Source organism: Ranitomeya variabilis, chromosome 7 (assembly GCF_051348905.1).
Source record: "Ranitomeya variabilis isolate aRanVar5 chromosome 7, aRanVar5.hap1, whole genome shotgun sequence".
Lineage (NCBI taxonomy): Eukaryota > Metazoa > Chordata > Amphibia > Anura > Dendrobatidae > Ranitomeya > Ranitomeya variabilis.
In genome coordinates this window covers 40,177,263-40,199,879 of record NC_135238.1, presented here as the reverse complement: position 1 = coordinate 40,199,879, position 22,617 = coordinate 40,177,263, and the positions used below count along the sequence as shown (strand labels likewise).

The following is a 22,617-nucleotide window of genomic DNA, read 5'->3' as shown; positions in this document are numbered from 1 at the left end:
ATCTGAGAGCAGCATAATGTAGGAACAGAGACCCTGATTCCAGCATTGTCACTTGCTGGACTACATGCTGCAATTTCCTCTAGCAGCTGAGCCCTGTATAACTCCGCCCATACCACTGATGTGGTGGGGCGTGGTTGGACCAGAAGGCACAAGACTCCTAGTCCTGTAGTGATAACCTCCCGCTGATAAAACACTTATTTTATTGAAACTACACAAAGCAGCCCATTAAGTGACACCGCTGGAATCAGGGTCTCAGCCCCTACATCATGCTGCTCTCGGATTAAATAGGAAAAACCTGAGGACAGATTCCTTTTAAGAACATACGGATTGGGCATGTTTATACCCAACAGCACAATCCTTCTTTCTTCACTCAATCTGAAGAGAGCACGGACAACTCTATTGACCAGTTCTTCAGGTTAGCCATTCACATTGCTGATAACGTTTCTGTGTTTGTATAGGTTTATGCCTAGAGTGGAGATTGTCCAGAAGCACAATACGGCCGCCAGACGCCTCTACATCCGAGGGCACAACGGGAAGATTTATCCTTACCTGGTCATGAACGACGCCTGTCTGACCGAGTCCCGCAGAGAAGAGCGGGTCTTACAGCTGCTGCGTCTCCTCAACCCATGCCTAGAAAAGAGAAAGGAGACCACAAAGCGCCATCTTTTCTTTACCGGTAAGTAGGCGCCCCAGTACCCGTCATAAACTGGTCTTGGATGGCATCACGTGAACCCCCCGGCCTGTGTAATAAAGCTTGGGTATGAGTCGGGGGTCTGACACCGCATAGATCTCTGATCAGATATGTCATCCGTGAAGCATCTGACCCTGTAAAGCTGGCGTGGGTGACACCGCACCCTTCACAGAGGTGGCATCACTGTGTTTATCTGCATTTACCATTAATTATTGACGGCGCTGGAGCTCACGTGGGGCTATTTGTTCCACGAGGAGCCGCAGCCAGGCTACAGAGATGGATATTTTCTACCCCCTGCTCGAGCTAACTGGGAAGAGAATGCAAGATCCGGCTGACTAATGAAGAGACGGCACGTGACACACATTGTGCTAATGAGCCTGTAATTATCAGAATGATAGCGCTCCTCCAGCCATTTAATCAAGACCTTCTCTTCTCTCCCCCCTAACTGCGTTCCGCTCGGCTCGGATCAGACTCTCCCAATTAACCCTTTTTATTCCTTCAGTTTTACACTTGCCATTGCTGGCTTTTTCCACTAAGATCATTTATCACCTAACCACAGAATGGGTGATAAATGTATGATCATTGGGGGTCCGACTGCTGCTACCTTACTGATTCCGAAAATAGAGGTCCCAACCTCCCCTGTGTGTCCCTGACTTCCACACTTTACGTCTTTGGGACTGATGGAGATAGCCGACAGAAGGGTAGTATCAACCCTAACACTGCCTGTTTTATGGCTAGAAAGAATAGTCCTCGGTTTCCCCACAGTAAGATATTAACACCTATACTCCTCTACGGTGGCAGCGCTGTTCCAGCGGTGCCGCTACTGGCGCTTCCGGACATCCTGTGACATTAACATCTGAGAGCTGCGGCTGCTCCCGCTTCCTACAGATGTCTTGATTTGCCCAAAGGAGGTGAGAGTGAGGCCAGCACTGTTTGATCTCTGAGATTGTGTGACATAAAAATGTCACGCGAGCCCTGGGAGAATCAGTGCTGGAACAGCGCTGGCACTGTATGTGAGTATAAGTGTTATAATTTTACTGGGAGGAAATAGAGATTCAGAAGAGGGTTGTCTGAGTAGTGGACAAACCATTTAAGGCTACTCTTCACTGAATCAAATCACCAGAACAAACTGAGGGCAGTGAAATGGCAAACAATACTGGGAGAGTTCAGCTCTGAAGCCTTTAGAATAGTGAAAAAAGCTGTGATCTATAATACAGCCTATGAATCAGAATAAAAGGAGTAAGGATTTACATTTGCAAAGCCAATTTGTTTTGTTTCTTGTGTCCATTTACATGATGAAGTGTTCTCGGCATAAATTCACTGTTCAAACCAAGCCCAGGCTTGCTATACACTGCACCTTCCCGCCTACTTGCTTTCCATTTATTTCCGCTCTTTGATTGACAGGCGCCAGAGTTAACAAGTCGCTGGGATGGTGCACTGTACTGTTTGGCCGCGCCGGGGACGCACCTAGCCCCTGTGCTTGGTTTGAACAGTCACTCTGTGCGGACAGAATCCCTTTAAATTTTCATGGTGTCAGGGACACTCAGCCGCACGTCTTGTTGTTCCGTCCTGCTCGGTAATCCTGTGCAAGTAAATATTTATTATGGCTTATGTGAGACGAGAGAACGGCTCCTCTAATCTCATAATGCGGACGGTAATCTGCGGATGACAGCCTGTACCTGCTCAGCCCCGTCTCTTCCAGCCGCGGTGTCACTAATGCATTGACGCTGGGCTGCTCTTATACTGCCCTGTAAATTGAGCAACAAACATTTTTTATTTTATTACACCTTAATTAATCCGCACATTAATAGCCACAGGTTCCCTAAGAAAACTGAACTGATATCCATGGTAATGAGCTGTTACTTTTAAGGCAAATTTCACCACCATTTGTGGGATTCATGTTTTATAAAGGGGTCTTCTGAAACCCCTTACAGACCCTCCTTCTAAAGTATTCCATATCACTGCAGCACCTCCACAGGTCAAGAGAAGCATTACCTCCCCTGTTGCACTATGTTACGGTGGCATCCACTTCACCCACACTCCTCGCTCTGGCAACAAACATGGTGGAGGAGTGGGTCTTCTCCTTTCTTCCAACTGTTCCTTTAACCCAATCCCACCTCTACCCTCCCTTATCCTCCCCTCTTTTGAAGTCCACTCTGTCCGCATCTACTCCCCCTACAACCTCCAAATGGCCATCATATACCGACCTCCGGGCCCGACCACTGCCTTTATTGACCAATTCTCCACCTGGCTCCTTCACTTTCTGTCTGCTGACATTCCCACCATCATCATGGGTGACTTTAACATCCCCATTGACACCCACCAGTCAGCAGCCTACAAACTCCTGTCCCTTACTTCATCCTTTGGATTTACTCAGTGGTCCTCCTCAGCCGCCCACACAGACGGACACACATTAGACCTGGTCTTCACCCGTTTATGCTCCCTATCTAACTTCACAACCTCCCCTCTCCCTCTATCTGACCACCATCTACTCACTTTCTCATCCCTGTCCTCCTCACCTGTCACCCATGTCCAGCACCATGTGCACCCACGCAGGAACCTCGCACACCTAAACACCCACACACTCTCTGACTCTATCCTACCACTGTCCTATATCCTCACTCCACGACACAGACACTGCCACTGCTTTCTACAATGCCACTCTTGCATCAGCTATTGACACGGTCGCCCCCATCATGCATACCAGAGTGCGACGAACCAATAGACAACCCTGGCACAATAACATCACTAAAAATCTTCGGCAAGTGTCCAGAATTGCAGAACAGCGTTGGAAGAAAACGCATTCACAAGATGATTTCACTGCACTCAAACAAGCAACACTGGCATTCAAATCAGCTCTCACCTCTGCTAAACAGGCCTATTTCACAACCCTCGTATCTTCCTTATCCCACAACCCCAAACAGTTGTTCAACACTCCCTCCTCCGCCCACCACTGCCCCCTCCGAGTTCCCTAATCATTGCCGAGGACTTTGCCACGCACTTCAAAAATAAGATAGACCAAACAAGGCAAGTCTTTGTTGTCCAACCACCACAACCCCTTTGTATGAGAGACCAATGCCCAAACCCCATAACTTCACTCTCCAAAATCTCTGAAGGGGAGCTTGCTCATCTTCTCGCCAAATCACACCTCACCACTGGTGCACCATCCCATCCCACCTCCTCCCCAACCTTACCACCACACTAATCCCATCCCTAACCCATCTCTTCAACCTTTCACTAACTTCTGGTACCTTCCACTCTGCCTTCAAACATGCCACAATCACACCTATCCTCAAAAAGCCTTCCCTTGACCCGAGCGCTATGTCCAGCTATCGCCCCATATCTTTGCTCCCATTTGCCTCCAAACTCCTTGAGCAGCACGTCCATGCTGAACTTTCCTCTCACTTTGCATCTAGCTGTCTCTTCGACAACCTACAATCTGGCTTCCGTCCCCACCATTCCACTGAGACTGCCCTGACCAAAATTACTAATGACTTACTTACAGCCAAAGCTAACAGACAATTCTCTATACTCCTCCTCCTAGACCTGTCCTCTGCCTTCGACACAGTTGACCACTGCATCCTACTGCAGATCCTCTCTTCCTTTGGGGTCAAAGACCTTGCCCTATCCTGGATCTCCTCATACCTTGCCAACCGCACATTTAGCGTTTCCTACTCCCATACTACCTCTTCATATCGCCCCCTCTCTGTTGGTGTCCCCCAGGGCTCTGTCCTTGGGCCCTTACTCTTCTCAATCTATACACTCGGCCTGGGACAACTCATAAGGTCCTATGGCTTCCAGTACCATCTATATGCTGATGACACTCAGATCTACCTCTCTGGCCCAGATGTCACCTCTCTGCTCTCCAGAATCCCGGAGTGTCTATCAGCCATATCCTCCTTCTTCTCCTCTCGCTTCCTCAAGCTCAATGTGGACAAATCTGAACTCATTATCTTTCCTCCATCTCGCATATCTTGCCTACCTGATCTATCTATTAAAATAAATGAAATCACACTTTCCTCTGTCCCCAAAATCCGCTGCCTCGGAGTAACCCTTGACTCTGCCCTGTCCTTCAAACCGCACATCCAAGCTCTCGCCACCTCTTGTCGCCTCCAGCTCAAAAATATTTCCAGAATCCGTCCTTTCCTCAACCCACACTCTACCAAAGTGCTTGTGCATGCCCTCATCATCTCCCGCCTCGACTACTGCAACATACTCCTCTGTGGCCTACTTTCTAACACTCAGGCACCCCTCCAGTCCATCCTTAACTCTGCGGCCCGACTAATTAATCTCTCTCCTCGCTACACACCTGCTTCCCCTCTTTGCAAATCCCTTCACTGGCTCCCAATTTCCCAGCGTATCCAGTTTAAATTACTAACACTGACCTACAAAGCCATCCATAACCTTTCTCCTCCGTATATTTCCACACTAATCTCTCAATATCTTCCCTCACGTAATCTCCGGTCCTCCCAAGACCTTCTCTCCTCTCCTCCACACTTATTCGCTCCTCACCCAATCGCCTCCAAGACTTCTCCCGAATATCCCCCATCCTCTGGAATTCTGTGCCCCAACACATCCGGTTATCCACTTCTTTCAGATCCTTTAATAGAAACCTGAAAACCCACCTCTTCAAAGAAGCTTACAGCCTGTAAAGACCACACGGCCACCTCAACACCATCGGAGCTACTGCAACCCTCAACCTACTGTCTCCTTCCCCATAATCCTGTAGAATGTAAGCCCGCAAGGGCAGGGTCCTCTTCACTCTGTACCAGTCTGTCATTGTTAGTTTTGTTTACTGTAAGTGATATTTGTATTTTGATGTAACCCCTTCTCATGTACAGCACCATGGAATTAATGGTGCTATATAAATAAATAATAATAATAATAATTTAACCACTTGCATATTTAAACATAAAGGCGCCGTATGTTCATTATCTGGAAATGACACCTCGAGACGATGTAAAATAGTCAAGACATCTGCTGATTAGGATTTTTATTCTTTTTCTATTACACGGATACGTTTTCAATAGGTCCTAACTGCTCTACTGACATGTCCGTCTTAGTATATACTCGTCTTTCCTAATAACAATCTCAGGGCACTTTTTCTTAAGGTGCTGTTATCCAGTTCCCCTGATATTCCTCCTGGGCGTGTCCCTACACTGTCTGACACTGACCAATCAGTGCTTACAATATCTGTAGGACACTCCTCAGAGGAGCCGCCTTCCGCTCATATACACCACTACCATCCTTGATATTCCTCCTACAAATGTGTAACTACATTGACATCTTGGCTTTACCATTCTTGTCATCCAGAGGTTGTGTTTCTACACATGTGCAGCCACTGCTAACAATATAAGACCTCCTATTAGGTTCTGTTCATAATGCTGCTATTATCCGTGTGCTTTTTTGTACTGTTATTCCCCTCGAAATGTGTGAATAAACCTAAATGGGTATTCCCATCTCCAAGATCCTATTCCAATATGTAGTAGGTGTTAGCAAATACCTCCAATTAGAAGTGTAGTACAGTTCTTCTGATTCACTATGTCGCTGGGTATTGCAGTAGCTTAGGTATCCATGGTTTCAACCACTCACATAGTGACAGTTAGATGTTAGTGGTCGTAACCATGGATACCGAAGCTATTGCCATGCCCTGCACATGTGGTAAGTGACATAGTGAATCGGAAGAACTATACTACATTTCTAATTGGAGATATTTGCGAATATCATTACTGTTACATCTACTACTTGTTGGGATAGGATTTGGAGATTGGAATGCCCTTTTAACATTAATTCTACTTATCAGAATATTACGTCCGTACACACAAGTCCAATCAGTGCTGTATGGTAGCGCCCCCGTTGTCAGTGATCATGTTTTTCCAGGAGTGACAACAGAGGGTCATTATAATGCTAAATTCTAAACATTTAATAGGAAATATAAGTAATTAGAGAACATCCAGCCTCTCTGCCCTTTTTGCTAAGTATATAAAGTTCCATTTTATTTAATTATGACTGATATGCCTTTTTTATTGCCCCCAGTTTTTAGCACAAGCCTTGTAGTGGGGGGCAGGTGATCAGTTTGGCTATTTTCTTGATCCTGTAGATGCATTTCCATGATGATGATATTTGCTCCTCCACGTCTTCATCACTGTCATTTTGCATTAATCAGTCTCCCCCCTCTCTCTCCTTACAATCATTTCCAGTCCCCCGCGTCGTGGCCGTCTCACCGCAGATGCGTCTGGTGGAAGACAATCCCTCTTCTCTCTCCTTGGTGGAGATCTATAAGCAGCGCTGCGCCAAGAAGGGCATTGAGCATGACAACCCTATTTCACGTTACTATGACAGATTGGCCACAGTTCAAGCTCGAGGGACCCAGGCCAGCCATCAGGTACGACATCTGCGACTAATGAGTCTGAACGCCGCCCTGTACGACCATTCTGCACCCTGCTCCGGCCTGATCGCCCTGTATCGCTGCCGTGGAGGTAGGTCGTGTCTGGAGAGGAGCGCCACATCACACGATAAGTCACCCCCAGCCGCCGGACCCTCCATGCGGTCATCCGCTCCGGGAGACCGCGCTTTTCTACGTCTGCATGGCGTTTCTTTAGCTCCTTCAGCAGCTTAGTGAAAGAGAATACTCTAGGAATGGCAGTCTGAACAATAAAAAAAAAACTCATAAAATATATTATTAGCACTTATTCTGGCATCTGATAATCTAGAGTTTATTGTAATCCTGCAAGAATCAGACCTACGCCTGTATTTAGGATAGACTATCAATCTTTCATTGGTGAACCTCTGCCGACACAGACCTGCAGTGATCATCTGATTCATGAGTCAGAGCTGCAGTACCACGAACGGCCACAGCTGTATGTGTGGCACTGTGTCGGAGTGCAGCGTGATCTATGCCCCAGGTGGTATTATTGTATCTCTGTCACACCTGCATCAATTAATGGGGTTATCCAATCCTATTTTATTGTTTTTGTTTTTTTTACTATGGAGAGGTTTGAACTGTCATTTTGTATTGACAGTCCCTTTAATGGGAATCTGTCAGCAGGTCCCTGCTATGTAATCTGAGGACCATGAATGTAGGGGTGAGACCCTGATTCCAGAGATATATCACCTACTAGGCTGCTTAGTGCAGTTTTTATGTAATAAAAAGAAGAGAATGTCCAGCTTCACTGAATCCGTAAAAAAGAGTTTTCTTTATTCACAAACTTTAAGCATAGAGGATACAGACTTCAGCACAAACCATATGGGTTAGAATCTCAACGCGTTTCTGGAGACTAAGCTCCCTTAATCATGACAATATGTAATCCCTGTTTTCTCTGCTATAGATTTAGCAAAGCTGAGATTTCTGAGCCTTTATAACCCCGCCCACACAGTGCTTAGAATGCTGAGCCCTGTATAACCCCGCCCACACAGTGCTTAGAATGCTGAGCCCTGTATAACCCCGCCCACACAGTGCTTAGAATGCTGAGCCCTGTATAACCCCGCCCACACAGTGCTTAGAATGCTGATCCCTGTATAACCCCGCCCACACAGTGCTTAGAGGCTGATCCCTGTATAACCCCGCCCACACAGTGCTTAGAATGCTGAGCCCTGTATAACCCCGCCCACACAGTGCTTAGATGCTGATCCCTGTATAACCCCGCCCACACAGTGCTTAGAGGCTGATTCCTGTATAACCCCGCCCACACTGCTTAGAATGCTGAGCCCTGTATAACCCCGCCCACACAGTGCTTAGAATGCTGAGCCCTGTATAACCCCGCCCACACAGTGCTTAGAGGCTGATCCCTGTATAACCCCGCCCACACAGTGCTTAAATGCTGAGCCCTGTATAACCCCGCCCACACAGTGCTTAAATGCTGAGCCCTGTATAACCCCGCCCACACAGTGCTTAGATGCTGATCCCCGTATAACCCTGCCCACACAGTGCTTAGATGCTGATCCCTGTATAACCCCGCCCACACAGTGCTTAGAATGCTGATCCCTGTATAACCCCGCCCACACAATGCTTAGATGCTGATCCCTATATAACCCCGCCCACACAGTGCTTAGAATGCTGATCCCTGTATAACCCCGCCCACACAGTGCTTAGATGCTGATCCCCGTATAACCCTGCCCACACAGTGCTTAGATGCTGATCCCTGTATAACCCCGCCCTGAGAGTGCTTAGAGGCTGATCCCTGTATAACCCCGCCCACACAGTGCTTAGATGCTGATCCCTGTATAACCCCGCCCACACAGTGCTTAGAATGCTGATCCCTGTATAACCCCGCCCACACAGTGCTTAGATGCTGATCCTGTATAACCCCGCCCACACAGTGCTTAGATGCTGATCCCTGTATAACCCCGCCCACACAGTGCTTAGAATGCTGATCCCTGTATAACCCCGCCCACACAGTGCTTAGATGCTGATCCCTGTATAACCCCGCCCACACAGTGCTTACAGGCTGAGCCCTGTATAACCCCGCCCACACAGTGCTTAGATGCTGATCCCCGTATAACCCCGCCCACACAGTGCTTAGATGCTGAGCTCTGTATAACCCCGCCCACACAGTGCTTAAATGCTGATCCCCCGTATAACCCCGCCCACACTGCTTAGATGCTGATCCCTGTATAACCCCGCCCACACAGTGCTTAAGGCTGATCCCTGTATAACCCCACCCACACAGTGCTTAGATGCTGAGCCCCGTATAACCCCGCCCACACAGTGCTTAGATGCTGAGCCCTGTATAACCCCGCCCACACAGTGCTTAGATGCTGAGCCCTGTATAACCCCGCCCACACAGTGCTTAGAATGCTGAGCCCTGTATAACCCCGCCCACACAGTGCTTACAGGCTGAGCCCTGTATAACCCTGCCCACACAGTGCTTACAGGCTGATCCCTGTATAACCCCGCCCACACAGTGCTTAGATGCTGATCCCTGTATAACCCCGCCCACACAGTGCTTAAGGCTGATCCCTGTATAACCCCACCCACACAGTGCTTAGATGCTGAGCCCTGTATAACCCCGCCCACACAGTGCTTAGATGCTGAGCCCTGTATAACCCCGCCCACACAGTGCTTAGAATGCTGAGCCCTGTATAACCCCGCCCACACAGTGCTTAAGGCTGATCCCTGTATAACCCCACCCACACAGTGCTTAGATGCTGAGCCCTATATAACCCCGCCCACAGTGCTTAGATGCTGATCCCTGTATAACCCCGCCCACACAGTGCTTAGATGCTGATCCCTGTATAACCCCGCCCACACAGTGCTTAGAGGCTGATCCCTGTATAACCCCGCCCACACAGTGCTTAGATGCTGAGCCCTGTATAACCCCGCCCACACAGTGCTTAGAATGCTGAGCCTTGTATAACCCCGCCCACACAGTGCTTAGATGCTGATCCCTGTATAACCCTGCCCACACAGTGCTTAGAGGCTGATCCCTGTATAACCCCGCCCACACAGTGCTTAGATGCTGAGCCCTGTATAACCCCGCCCACACAGTGCTTAGATGCTGAGCCCTGTATAACCCCGCCCACACAGTGCTTACAATGCTGAGCCCTGTATAACCCCGCCCACACAGTGCTTAGATGCTGATCCCTGTATAACCCCGCCCACACAGTGCTGAGATGCTGATCCCTGTATAACCCCGCCCACACAGTGCTTAGATGCTGAGCCCTGTATAACCCCACCCACACAGTGCTTAGATGCTGATCCCTGTATAACCCCGCCCACACAGTGCTTGGAGGCTGATTCCTGTATAACCCCGCCCACACAGTGCTTAGATGCTGAGCCCTGTATTACCCCGCCCACACAGTGCTTAGATGCTGAGCCCTGTATAACCCCGCCCACACAGTGCTTAGAATGCTGAGCCCTGTATAACCCTGCCCACACAGTGCTTAGATGCTGATCCCTGTATAACCCCGCCCACACAGTGCTTAGAATGCTGAGCCCTGTATAACCCCGCCCACACAGTGCTTAGATGCTGATCCCTGTATAACCCCGCCCACACAGTGCTTAGAATGCTGAGCCCTGTATAACCCCGCCCACACAGTGCTTAGATGCTGATCCCTGTATAACCCCGCCCACACAGTGCTTAGATGCTGATCCCTGTATAACCCCGCCCACACAGTGCTTAGATGCTGATCCCTGTATAACCCCGCCCACACAGTGCTTAGATGCTGATCCCTGTATAACCCCGCCCACACAGTGCTTAGAATGCTGATTTCTGTATAACCCCGCCCACACAGTGCTTAGAAGCTGATCCCCGCCCACACAGTGCTTAGATGCTGATCCCTGTATAACCCCGCCCACACAGTGCTTAGATGCTGATCCCTGTATAACCCCGCCCACACAGTGCTTAGATGCTGATCCCTGTATAACCCCGCCCGCACAGTGCTTAGATGCTGATCCCTGTATAACCCTGCCCACACAGTGCTTAGATGCTGATCCCTGTATAACCCCGCCCACACAATGCTTAGATGCTGAGCCCTGTATAACCCCGCCCACACAGTGCTTAGAATGCTGAGCCCTGTATAACCCCGCCCACACAGTGCTTAGATGCAGATCCCTGTATAACCCCGCCCACACAGTGCTTGGATGCTGATCCCTGTATAACCCCGCCCACACAGTGCTTAGAGGCTGATTCCTGTATAACCCCGCCCACACAGTGCTTAGATGCTGAGCCCTGTATAACCCCGCCCACACAGTGCTTAGATGCTGAGCCCTGTATAACCCCGCCCACACAGTGCTTAGAATGCTGAGCCCTGTATAACCCCGCCCACACAGTGCTTAGATGCTGAGCCCTGTATAACCCCGCCCACACAGTGCTTACAATGCTGAGCCCTGTATAACCCCGCCCACACAGTGCTTAGATGCAGATCCCTGTATAACCCCGCCCACACAGTGCTTAGATGCTGATCCCTGTATAACCCCGCCCACACAGTGCTTAGATGCTGATCCCTGTATAACCCGCCCACACAGTGCTTAGATGCTGAGCCCTGTATAACCCCGCCCACACAGTGCTTAGAATGCTGAGCCCTGTATAACCCCGCCCACACAGTGCTTAGAATGCTGATTTCTGTATAACCCCGCCCACACAGTGCTTAGATGCTGATCCCCGCCCACACAGTGCTTACATGCTGATCCCCGCCCACACAGTGCTTAGATGCTGATCCCCGCCCACACAGTGCTTAGATGCTGATCCTGTATAACCCCGCCCACAGTGCTTAGATGCTGATCCCTGTATAACCCCGCCCACACAGTGCTTAGATGCTGATCCTGTATAACCCCGCCCACACAGTGCTTAGATGCTGATCCCTGTATAACCCCGCCCACACAGTGCTTAGAAGCTGATCCCTGTATAACCCCGCCCACACAGTGCTTAGAGGCTGATCCCTGTATAACCCCGCCCACACAGTGCTTAGAGGCTGATCCCTGTATAACCCCGCCCACACAGTGCTTAGAATGCTGATCCCTGTATAACCCCGCCCACACAGCTCAGTAAGTGGGTATGACAGTACCCTGGGCGGGCCTCACCCCAGGGTCAGGCCGCGGCGGGGAGGTTTATCATTCTGATTCTGCAGCAGGTCCGTTCTGTGCCCATCATATACGGCAGGTTAATGCACGGCCTCCAGTAAGTTACGAGTCCTTGTGGTTTAATATGACAGAAGTGTTAATATCCAATAAAGAAAGACATTTCTCTAATTGAAGCAAATGAATAGTATTGTAAAAAAAGGGGGAAATATGGCTTCCTGCTCATAAGATTTTATTCTCTTAATTATCTGGGTAACGATGTCTTGCCCACTCCAATCTCTGTCGGTCTGTATTTCTCGGCTACTTTTTTTTACTGCTAATAATTCCCCTGCAGTTTAGTGAACCCGCTATAAATAATGTGCTAGGCAGCTGCTGGAGTCTTCACCAGGCGGATGTGAGAGCTATCAAATCGGAGAAAAGTTAGATGAGACTAAAAAACGTGGCAACCGGTGAGAACAGAAGGTCCCCACCTTGGTAGATGTGCAGAAAGAGTGCGAAAGTGTCTGCAGTCAACGTACAGCCCCTAGATTACTTCATCTGACTCCATATCGTTTTAGATTTTATTATGATTTATTTTTTAACTTTATCTTATCAGTAGTATCCCACTTAATTCTTATAGTATTATTTTATGTAGTTGTTCCTTTTTGTCTGAAACTTCATGGTATCCTTTTACTCGTTTAGCTCATGTGACCACCTGAAATTACATGTCTTTATGTTCTATTGAGGGTGGTCACCCTCCGTTACCAGAACTGCCTGTATGATGTAATTGCATGGAGTGTAGCACAATATTTCTCCACTTGTGGGAGAGAAACAACTATCACAGATTATGATGATGATTGCGCAGCTCGAGTCAGGCAGTTAGTGTAGGAGATCATCGTTCTGTCTCCTGACTGTATACTATTAGCTAATTTAGAAGACTGTAGGATAATTAGTGTGGATAGCGATGGCACTATCTGGTCATGTGATATTTTGCTGATGCATTTTGGGATTGATAACACAGCACATAGAAGAAAGAAGCAGAGTGGAGTCTGAAGAGTGTTCGAGTCCCTGCGGCCGCATGTCTTGTGGCTGTTCAACCGCCGCAACACATTCAGGGGTTTCCTGTTTGCTAGACAATCACTGCGTGTGTTGCGGCGAGACATGCAGGTGCAGGAACTCGAACATTTTTTGAGCATGCCAAAAACAGTCTGTTAGCGCACGAGCATGCTCAGATAACACCTTATCCCAGCACGTTCCTTGATCACTAATTACAACCCCTCTGCCTATCACTACTGACCACAGGTCTTGCAGTTCCTATTAGAATACAGGCTAGAATTGCCCTTTTTTAAAGGTTTTTTTTATATTTGTCCTCATCTGGTGAGGTGTCGTCTTTTTGTTAAGGTGGTTGTAAAGTTTAAAAACCTCACTTATTACATACTATTTCGGAAATGTGAGGAATGAATGGGGATGGGGTTATGTTCATGGTCCTCATTTTGTGGAGAGTAATTACAGAGAACTTGAGCGTGAGTTCTTCCATCCATTGAACTGCTTTCTAAGGAGGCATTGAGCATGACTTGAGCAGCCCCAGACATAGGGGACCTCCGTCAGAGTTTTCGGAGGCTAGGGTGGGATTAGCTCCATTCGTAAGTTTGTGTTGGTAAACAGGGCTGTGGAGTCGGAGCCCATTTTAGGGGAGTCGGTGTCATGGAAATTTTAGGAGTCGGAGGTTTGGCTTACCGATTCCACAGCCCTGTCAAGGCTGTGGAGTCTGAGTCGTGGAGTCAGGGTCGTAGTCGTGGAGTCAGAGCCCATTTTGGAAGAGCTAGAGTCGGTGTCATGGAAATTGAGGAGTCTGAATTGGAGGTTTGGCTTACTGACTTCACAGCCTGGTAAAGGGATATGACCACCACCCCACCTCTGTTGTTATTGTCTAACCTATGGAACAATTTTGAAACTTTTAAAGGATGAGTCTTACAATTGGAGGGCTCTGGCCTCCCACGTCCCCTTTTATTAAAGGAGTTGTGCAGTTTAGAAAACCCATTTGCTGATGCCATATTAAGGAATCCTTTGAGTTAATGGAGGGGGGCCTCTTATGTTCAGGATCCATATCTCTTGGCCAGAGCGGAGAGTGCTTACCAGAAACGGTCTCTTTGATTTTTAATAAGCACGGTGTAATTCTCAGTTTTCCCTGTGGTGGAGCTGTAGGTAAAACATTTGCAGATTTCCGGACATATCCGCTGATTGCTGGGGATCGTAGCAGTGGGACAATTGATAATCCGCTCGAGAGACCCTTCTAACAGTTAGAAGCCCCCTTTAATCAGTGAAGAGCTGGTCATGTATTGCATGGTCAGCCATTCCTAGTGCTGCACTCTACAGCTGCCGCCTGATTTCTGCCGCTACCTGTCATGTTCTGATCTATATTTCATGCGTCTTGGGTCTTTACAGTTACGATCCACTACACCTACAGCACAAGAGCTTTCATTCTGTGCAGAAAGCAATAACCCGGAGCATTCGCTGTGCGATATTTCTGAGAAAGTTCCTTTTTATTTATTTATCCCCCCCTTTCCGGTGAAGGCATTCTCTCACCGACGCATCACATCCCCAATCTCCATCATCCGCTCTCAAGGTAGCCACTATAAAGCCATCAATCAGCTTGTGGATCATCTAGATTACAGCCAAGGCCGTCGTCTGAAATAATAGGAATCCTCTGTTGATTTGTTATAGGTCTTGCGTGACATCCTGAAGGAAGTGCAGGGTAACATGGTGCCGCGCAGCATGCTGAAGGAATGGGCTCTCCACACGTTCCCCAATGCCACCGACTACTGGACCTTCCGGAAAATGTTCACCATCCAGCTGGCTTTGATCGGCTTTGCGGAATTCGTCTTTCATTTGAACAGGCTGAATCCCGAGATGCTGCAGATTGCGCAGGTATGTGAAGTGTTTGCAGAAGCTGCAAATGTTATGTCTCTGAGAAGAAGGGGAGCAAAAAAACACAAAAACTGAAAATCCCAAGATCCTGAAGGGGTTAATAGAAAATCTTTGTTGTTTAAAAAAAAATCACAGGACCAGAGATCCTCTCTTGGTAAGGGTGCTCTCACATTGTGTCTAGTACACGCTCAGTGACCCCGTCGGGGCATCCATCCGAACTTGTAGTACGGGATTTGGACGTATGTACCAACGTGCGTCTGTGTCCGCCTCCAGTAGACGTACACTCCCGTCAGATTGCACGTTCAGTCTGCCGCCACCATTATAGCCTGGGGTCTCGTCAGTGCATACGCCCGAATCTCGTTTTGCTGGGGAGTTTGAACGTAAGCCCCAACGGGTCTACCGTACGGGTGATGGAACACAATGAGGAAGCATCCTTAATCAAAATGCCAACCATGTGCCACAGCCCAACTCTGCCAACAAGGAAAGCAAGTCTGATATATCACTGGCAGTATGATTGCTGGGAGCCCCATAGATCATGAGAACGTGTGCCCCAAAGTCTCCTGTATTAATGGAGCCTAAATGAGCATGTGCGACCACTGCTCTACAGGAGGTGGTCGCACATGCTCACCACCACTCCATTCAAACAATGGTCTTTCTTGCCTTCTGTTCTCAGTATCAGTGCTGGTCTTAGCATCTAGATCCCCAACAATTATTAATAATTTATTCTGTAGATAGGTGACAAATATTGTTCGCAGGACAACCCCTTAACGGCCATCACATCACAAGTCTGCGTGCAAACCAGCAACTTCCCAATGCTAGGGGTCTCAGAAGGGTCTGCGGGTCGCAGCCGGTCCTGATCTCGTGATCTGTAAACTCAAATGTGTCAGGCCGGCTCAAAATCTTGTTCTTTTCTAGCTCCTTTTGGTGTTCAAAACTCTCGCCACCTGTCATCCTGGAAATGTAGGAATAAATGATCATGTAATAGGGTGTGCATTACCAAGGAGTTCAGTCGGTGTAGGAGAATGGGAATGGCATAACATGAGGCTCACAATCTAGTTCTCAGAAAAGATGATCCAGATTGTTTTTTTTCTCCTACACCTCATTGGGGGACACAGGACCATGGGTGTTATGTTGCTGCCACTAGGAGGACACTAAGTGAACTTGTTATACAGATATTTACGGAAACACGTTAGAAATGCCGCCAAATCCCCTTTACCGATCACCCGTGTAACTTACTGCCTTCTTGCCTCCTTCTAGGACACTGGAAAGTTGAACGTGGCCTATTTTCGGTTCGATATCAATGACTCCACTGGAGACTTGGATGCCAATCGCCCTGTCCCGTTCCGACTCACCCCAAATATTTCTGAATTTTTAACCACCATCGGAGTGTCCGGCCCGCTGACGGCTTCCATGATTGCAGTCGCTCGTTGCTTTGCACAGCCAAATTTCAAGGTATTTTAGATTAATGCAGAGATACACAAACTCTGCTCATGTATCTACATTTATCCATGTCACAAATTCCACATAGGCACTAGAGAGACAAGACCTTAGGCTCAAGGAACACTTCCGCCATAAAGCAATGCCGTGATTTTAATAGCACTTCCATGCAGGGTAGAATTTCTTCAGAGGTGGCGGCCATAATAATCATTTCCACCCAAATTCCGTCCCGCAGAAATCTCCTGTATGAACAGGTCTGGGTCGATTAGTAGAGCCGTCCAGTCGTAGCAGCTGCTGTCGTTTCCTGCCAAATCCACTGAAACCAGTATGATAACTCAGAAGCATTGGCTCATGTATTTTATTACAGAGGGAAGAAGAGAAGACGCAGAACTCTGCACAGTAGATTAAGTAGCTCCCCAAGGTTCCTCGATATAGACCCCAACACTCCTATTAATATTACATGCTGGGAGTAGCTCTAGGCTAGCTCACGCTGGTGCACTGCTCGCTGCCTGCTTCTCTGCTAAGTGGAGATTTTTGTGCACATGAGCCTTTTCACATTCATATTTCATGTTACTAAAGGCACTCTGAACCCATTTCTGTGCTTTCGGAGATAAGTGAATGCCACTACGGATCCCATCCAGTCTTTGACATCAAATGCTAATTATTTAGACGTTTAAATACCATTGAATTGTGGTTTCAAATACACGTAGGAAAAATTGTTACTGTCACTTTAAATAGACACCTACAGCCAATGTGTTATTAAAGGAAATCTGTCAGTAGAATCAATCCTTCTATAGATTCAGGTAATAGAAAGCTGAGTAAAATGATACCTTGATATCATGGAACCCCCTGCTCAATAGAAGATTCACTAAACCATCTCAGACAGATGTCTGTCCATCTTATTGAAAAAGACCTTTGATGGTTGAAAAGTTGCACTTGGCACAATAAAAGAAGTTTTTTTCACCTGGATTGGATGCTGTCCTTCATCATTTTTTTGGGTCTGTCCATCTTCTGTCTGAAGACTTCCATTGCAGGAGAACTCACCACCTCTCGTGGCAGCCTTTTCCACTCATTGATCACCCTCACTGTCAAAAAGTGTTTTCTTATATCTAATCTGTATCTTCCCCCTTTCCGTTTCCTTCCATTGCTTCTCGTGTTTCCATGTGCAAATGAGAATAAGGATGATCGCTCTACACTGTGACAGCCCTTCAGATATTTGTAGACAGCTATTACATCTCCTCTTTGCCTTCTTTTTTGCAAGCTAAACATTCCCAGATACTTTATCCGTTCCTTATAGGACATAGTTTGCAGTCCGCTCATCCTGGTAGCTCTTCTCTGAACTTGCTCCAGTTTTTCAATGTCTTTTTTTTAAATGTGTTGCCCAGAACTGAACACAATATTCCAAATGAGGCCTGACCAAGGAGGACTAGAGGGGGATAATTCATCACATGATCTAGACTCTATGCTTCTCTTAATAAATCCTAGAACTGTGTTTGCCTTTTTTGCTGCTGTATCACACTGTTGACTCATGTGCAGTCTGTGATCTATTAGTTTACCCAAGTCTTTTTTACACGTGCTGTTGCTTAGTTCTTTTCCTCCCACTCTGTAGATGTAATTTTTGTTTTTCTTGCCCAGATGTAGAGTCTTGCGTTTCTTCGTTAAATATCATTCTGTTAGTCACTGCCCATTGCTCAAGCTTACCTAGATCCTTATGAATCCTTTCTCAGACTTCTCTAGTGTTAGCTATCCCCCCTAGCTTTGCATCATCTGCAAATTTGATTAGTTTACCTTCAGTTCCCGTAGGCTACTTTCACACTTGCGTTTACCTGATCTGCGGCAGGCTGCGGACTTCCTCCGTGAAGCCCCGCCCTCGGCCGCACCTCCGCTGCATGCTCCGCCTACTTCTGCATGCGGCCCGCATGCGACCTCCGTACCTATCTTTAACATTAGGTACGCAGGTCGTGCTGCTGTATGCAGATGCTGCCGCATGCGTCGTTTTTACGATGCGGAAAAAAGAAATGCTACAGGCTGCGTCGTACGCTGGTCGCCGCATCGTCAAAACGACGCATGCGGCAGCATCCGCATACAGCCGCACGACCTGCGTACCTAATGTTAAAGATAGGTACGGAGGTCGCATGCAGAAGTAGGCGGAGGTGCTGCCGAGGGCGGGGCTTCACGGAGGAAGTCCGCAGCCTGCCGCAGATCAGGTAAACGCAAGTGTGAAAGTAGCCTAATCTATCTAGATCATTGATAAAAATTGTTGAACAACACCAGGGCCAGGACAGAGCGTTGTGGTACCCCATTTGAAACACTCTTCCAATTGGAAGTGCAACCATTTATTACCACTCTTTGAGTGCGATCACTGAGTCCATTATGAATCCACCTAACCGTAGCCTTGTCAATTCCATACTTGGTAATTTTTTTCAATAAGGATAGTATGAAATGCTTTATCAAATGCTTTGCTGAAGTCGAGATATGCTATATCTACCGCATTTCACTGAGCCACCCAGTCAGTGATTCCATCGTAGATGGAAATTAGTCTGCCATGACTTCTTTGCTACAAACCCATGCTGTCTCTGGTTCATTACTGTATTCTTATCCAAGTACTTGCATACATGTTTAATAATTTGTTCAAATATCTTTCCTGGTACAGAAGTAAGGCTCACTGGCCTGTAATTTCCTGGCTCCATCTTTTTTCCTTTCTTGAAGATAGGGACAACATTTACCCTTCTCCAATCTTCTAGGACATCTCCTGTTCTCCAGGAATTTTTAAAGATTCTGGATAGTGGTTCTGAAATTTCCTCTGCTCTCTCAGTACCCTACGATGTAATTCATCTGGACCAGAATATATAAATTAATTTAAGTTAGCTAAGTGTTCCCTCACCATCTTATAAATGGTGTGGATTCTGTTATTACTTTGATGGCACATATCTGCCACCCGCTGTCTTATTCCAGGGAAATCTACACAGTAATACTTGAGGAGAGCTTTATCCATAGTGTTCTACCAGACCAAATAAATTTGTGGGGGATGAATTTGACCTACATGCCCTTATAGACGGAGGGTTGATCCTACTGACAGATGTCACATGTTTGGCCTCATTGCAGTTTACCATATCTTACTCTCCTTCATCCCAATATAATTATCCAATTTCTTCCCCGTATTTCTCAGGTTGACGGCATTCTGAAAACCGTTTTGAGGGATGAAATAATTGCCTGGCACAAGAAGACGCAAGAGGATACTTCTTCTCCGCTATCGCCGGCCGGGCAGCCCGAGAACATGGACAGCCAACAGTTGGTTTCTCTGGTTCAGAAAGCCGTCACGGCCATCGTCACCCGGCTGCACAATCTGGCCCAGTTCGACGGAGGCGAGAGCAAAGTCAACACATTAGTAGCCGCTGCCAATAGTCTGGACAACTTGTGCCGTATGGACCCCGCATGGCATCCCTGGCTCTGAATTGGCCTTTGATACCTTTGACTTAACCCCTGTGCTACCAACAAGAGTCTTGGTTAATATTGGGGGTTTTAAAGCTGTGAATTTTTTTTTATTTTTTTATTTTTGCTTTGTACAACTCTCCTGGTTGTGCCACGTCCTACCCCGGGTACAGCGCAAACTAGAAAACCTTATTTTATGGGCCGTCTCTGGCTCAGTTGAATTCTACACTTACAGCACATGTGATCGGGCTTTTTAGGGACAATCTGCCGGTCTCTAAAGAAGCTAAACATGTTTACAGAACACTCCTTTCTCGTGTCATTAAGCGCCATGCTTTTTACAAAGAGAATATTGATTTTTTTTATTTTTTTGTCCAACTTCAAACACATTTCAAAGCATAATAAAATAGCAGCTATAGAGGATGAGAAATACAAAGGGACCCTGTACAGACACACAATTTTTTCTCTTAGTTTCCCTTGGTTATTGTGCTCTTGCTTTATAAGAACCAATAAAAAAAACAATCCAAGAGAGTTGTAATGTTCTATATTTGTTAATAGCAGAGATGTCACAATGGCGCCTTGGTTCGGAGCCACGTATTCTAGGAGGAATGTTCCATCTGAACGGTTCTTTAAATAGGACCGAGTTGTACAAAATAATGTATAGATTTCACCCCACTACCACTTGTTATATATATAAAGCTCGTAAACATAAGCTCTGCAAGCATGGAGTCTCGGATCGCACCCACCAGGCCATTATGTGAATGTACGCAGTACCCAGGCGTGAGCGATGCGGCGCAGAGGCCGATTCATGGACTGTATTTTTCATTTTTGCTCCTCTGGGGGAAATATTTTGTCAACGCTGATGATGACTGGTTTATACTTAATAGGGATTGGTTATGCTTCTGTCATTCTTTGCTAGAAGCTGTTTTATAATTGCCCAGTGTTAAGAGAATTCGTTTTTACAAGTATTTGTACATCCGTTTTCAAAATAAATCATTTTGAAAAATTTCTCGTGAGGTTTCATTATTTTTGTTTTCATTTTCTTTATTTCCTTCCTGTAGCTGTGAGGTTTTTTTGGCTTCACATTGAAATGAATGAGATTTCATTTGATATTACACCATTAAATGACTTGGATTTTGCATTTTCACTAATGAACGTGCTGGGATAAGGTGTTATCTGAGCATGCTCGAGTGCTAACTGAGTGACTCCGGCATGCTCGAATACTATGTTCGAGTCCCTACAGCTGCATGTCTCGCGGCTGTTCAATAAACCTGCCATGAGAGGCCCGCACACCAGAACTCTCAGCTTGGGCAAGGAGGGCATTAAACAAAGAGGCAGCACAGAGACCAAAGGTAGCCCTGAAGGAGCTGCAGAGTTCCCAAGCAGAGACTGGAGTATCTGTCCATACGACCACAATAAGCCGTACACTCCATAGAGGTGGCCTTTACGGAAAAGTGGGCAGAAAAAAGTCTTTACACACACAAATTGTAAGGCTCGTTTTGAGTTTACCAAAAGACGTGGGAGACTCCCCAAATGTATGGAGGAAGGTGCTGTGGTCAGATGAGGCCAAAATTGAATTTTTTGGCCACCAAAGGAAATGCTATGTTTGCCGCCAAACTAGTGCAGCTCATCACCCCAAGAACACCATCCCCACAGTAAAACGTGGTGGCAGCATCATGCTGTGGGGATGTTTTTTTGACAGCATGGATAGTGAACACACTGAGTCGAGATAAAGATGGATGATGCAAAAATACAGGAACATTCTTGAGCAAAACCAGACTACGACGGAGGTTCACCTTCAAACAAGACAATGACCCAAATCAATGAGTTATTTTATACTATTTGTTGTTTACTTCACAATCAAAGGAAAACAAATGTTCACAGTTGTAGGCATGTTCTTTACATGAACTGATGCAAACTCTCAAAAAAAAGTGAACTTACAGGTTGTGAGGTAGCAAAACGCGACCAATGCCAAGGGGGTGAATACTTTTGCAAGCCACGGTGTCCCAAATTGGTATCAAAACCATCAGCTTGTTGAGTTAAAAAAAAAAACAAGCATTAGCAAGGAAAAATAAAAATGTAAAAGTGTTACAGGTCTTGAAACATGGCAGCTCAAGACAAAACATTCTTGTTTTTTTTTTCCTGATTTCCAGTATGTTCTATGGTAATATGAATGACGTAATTGAAAACTACAACTCGTCCCACAATAAATAAGTAGTCATACGGCTATTGGGGGGGGGGGGGGGAGCAGAAAGATGAAAAAGTTATGGATCGTGGAAGAAGGGGAGGGTAAAAAGTGAAAGTGCAAAAAAAACCCGAAAATCGGCAAGGTGTTACAGGGCAGATCATTAGATTCATGTTCAAGTGCCTGCGGCTGCACGACTAGCATGCAGACTCGATAATATTCGAGCACACTGAAGATGCTCTATTAGCGCACGAGCATGCTTAGATAACACCTTATCCCAGTACGCTCGCTCATCACTACATGAGACCTGTCAGTCAACTGGAGCATGGCATTCTAGAATCTGACACATTCCCTTTAAACAGCCCTGCCAGGAGAACTGACTATTCCGAGCTCCTGAATCTCCCTGGGGGCGCTGCTTGAGCACAACCTCATCATAAAAATATTTTATTA

General features: G+C 46.8%; 1 protein-coding gene across 5 annotated transcripts in view; it reads left to right on the top strand.

The window, feature by feature from the left end:
- Window positions 1-21,093, top strand: part of TRRAP (transformation/transcription domain associated protein) — a 165,515-nt gene extending 144,422 nt beyond the window's left edge. For all 5 annotated transcript variants that reach the window (XM_077274906.1, XM_077274905.1, XM_077274903.1 and 2 more), the window contains 5 exons: window positions 459-676; window positions 6,892-7,076; window positions 14,913-15,116; window positions 16,374-16,568; window positions 19,723-21,093. In XM_077274906.1, coding sequence (XP_077131021.1) covers window positions 459-676; window positions 6,892-7,076; window positions 14,913-15,116; window positions 16,374-16,568; window positions 19,723-20,007 — 1,087 coding nt within the window. In that variant the 3' untranslated portion in view covers window positions 20,008-21,093. The remainder of the gene's footprint in view (window positions 1-458; window positions 677-6,891; window positions 7,077-14,912; window positions 15,117-16,373; window positions 16,569-19,722) is intronic.
- The last annotated feature ends 1,524 nt before the right edge of the window (window positions 21,094-22,617 follow it).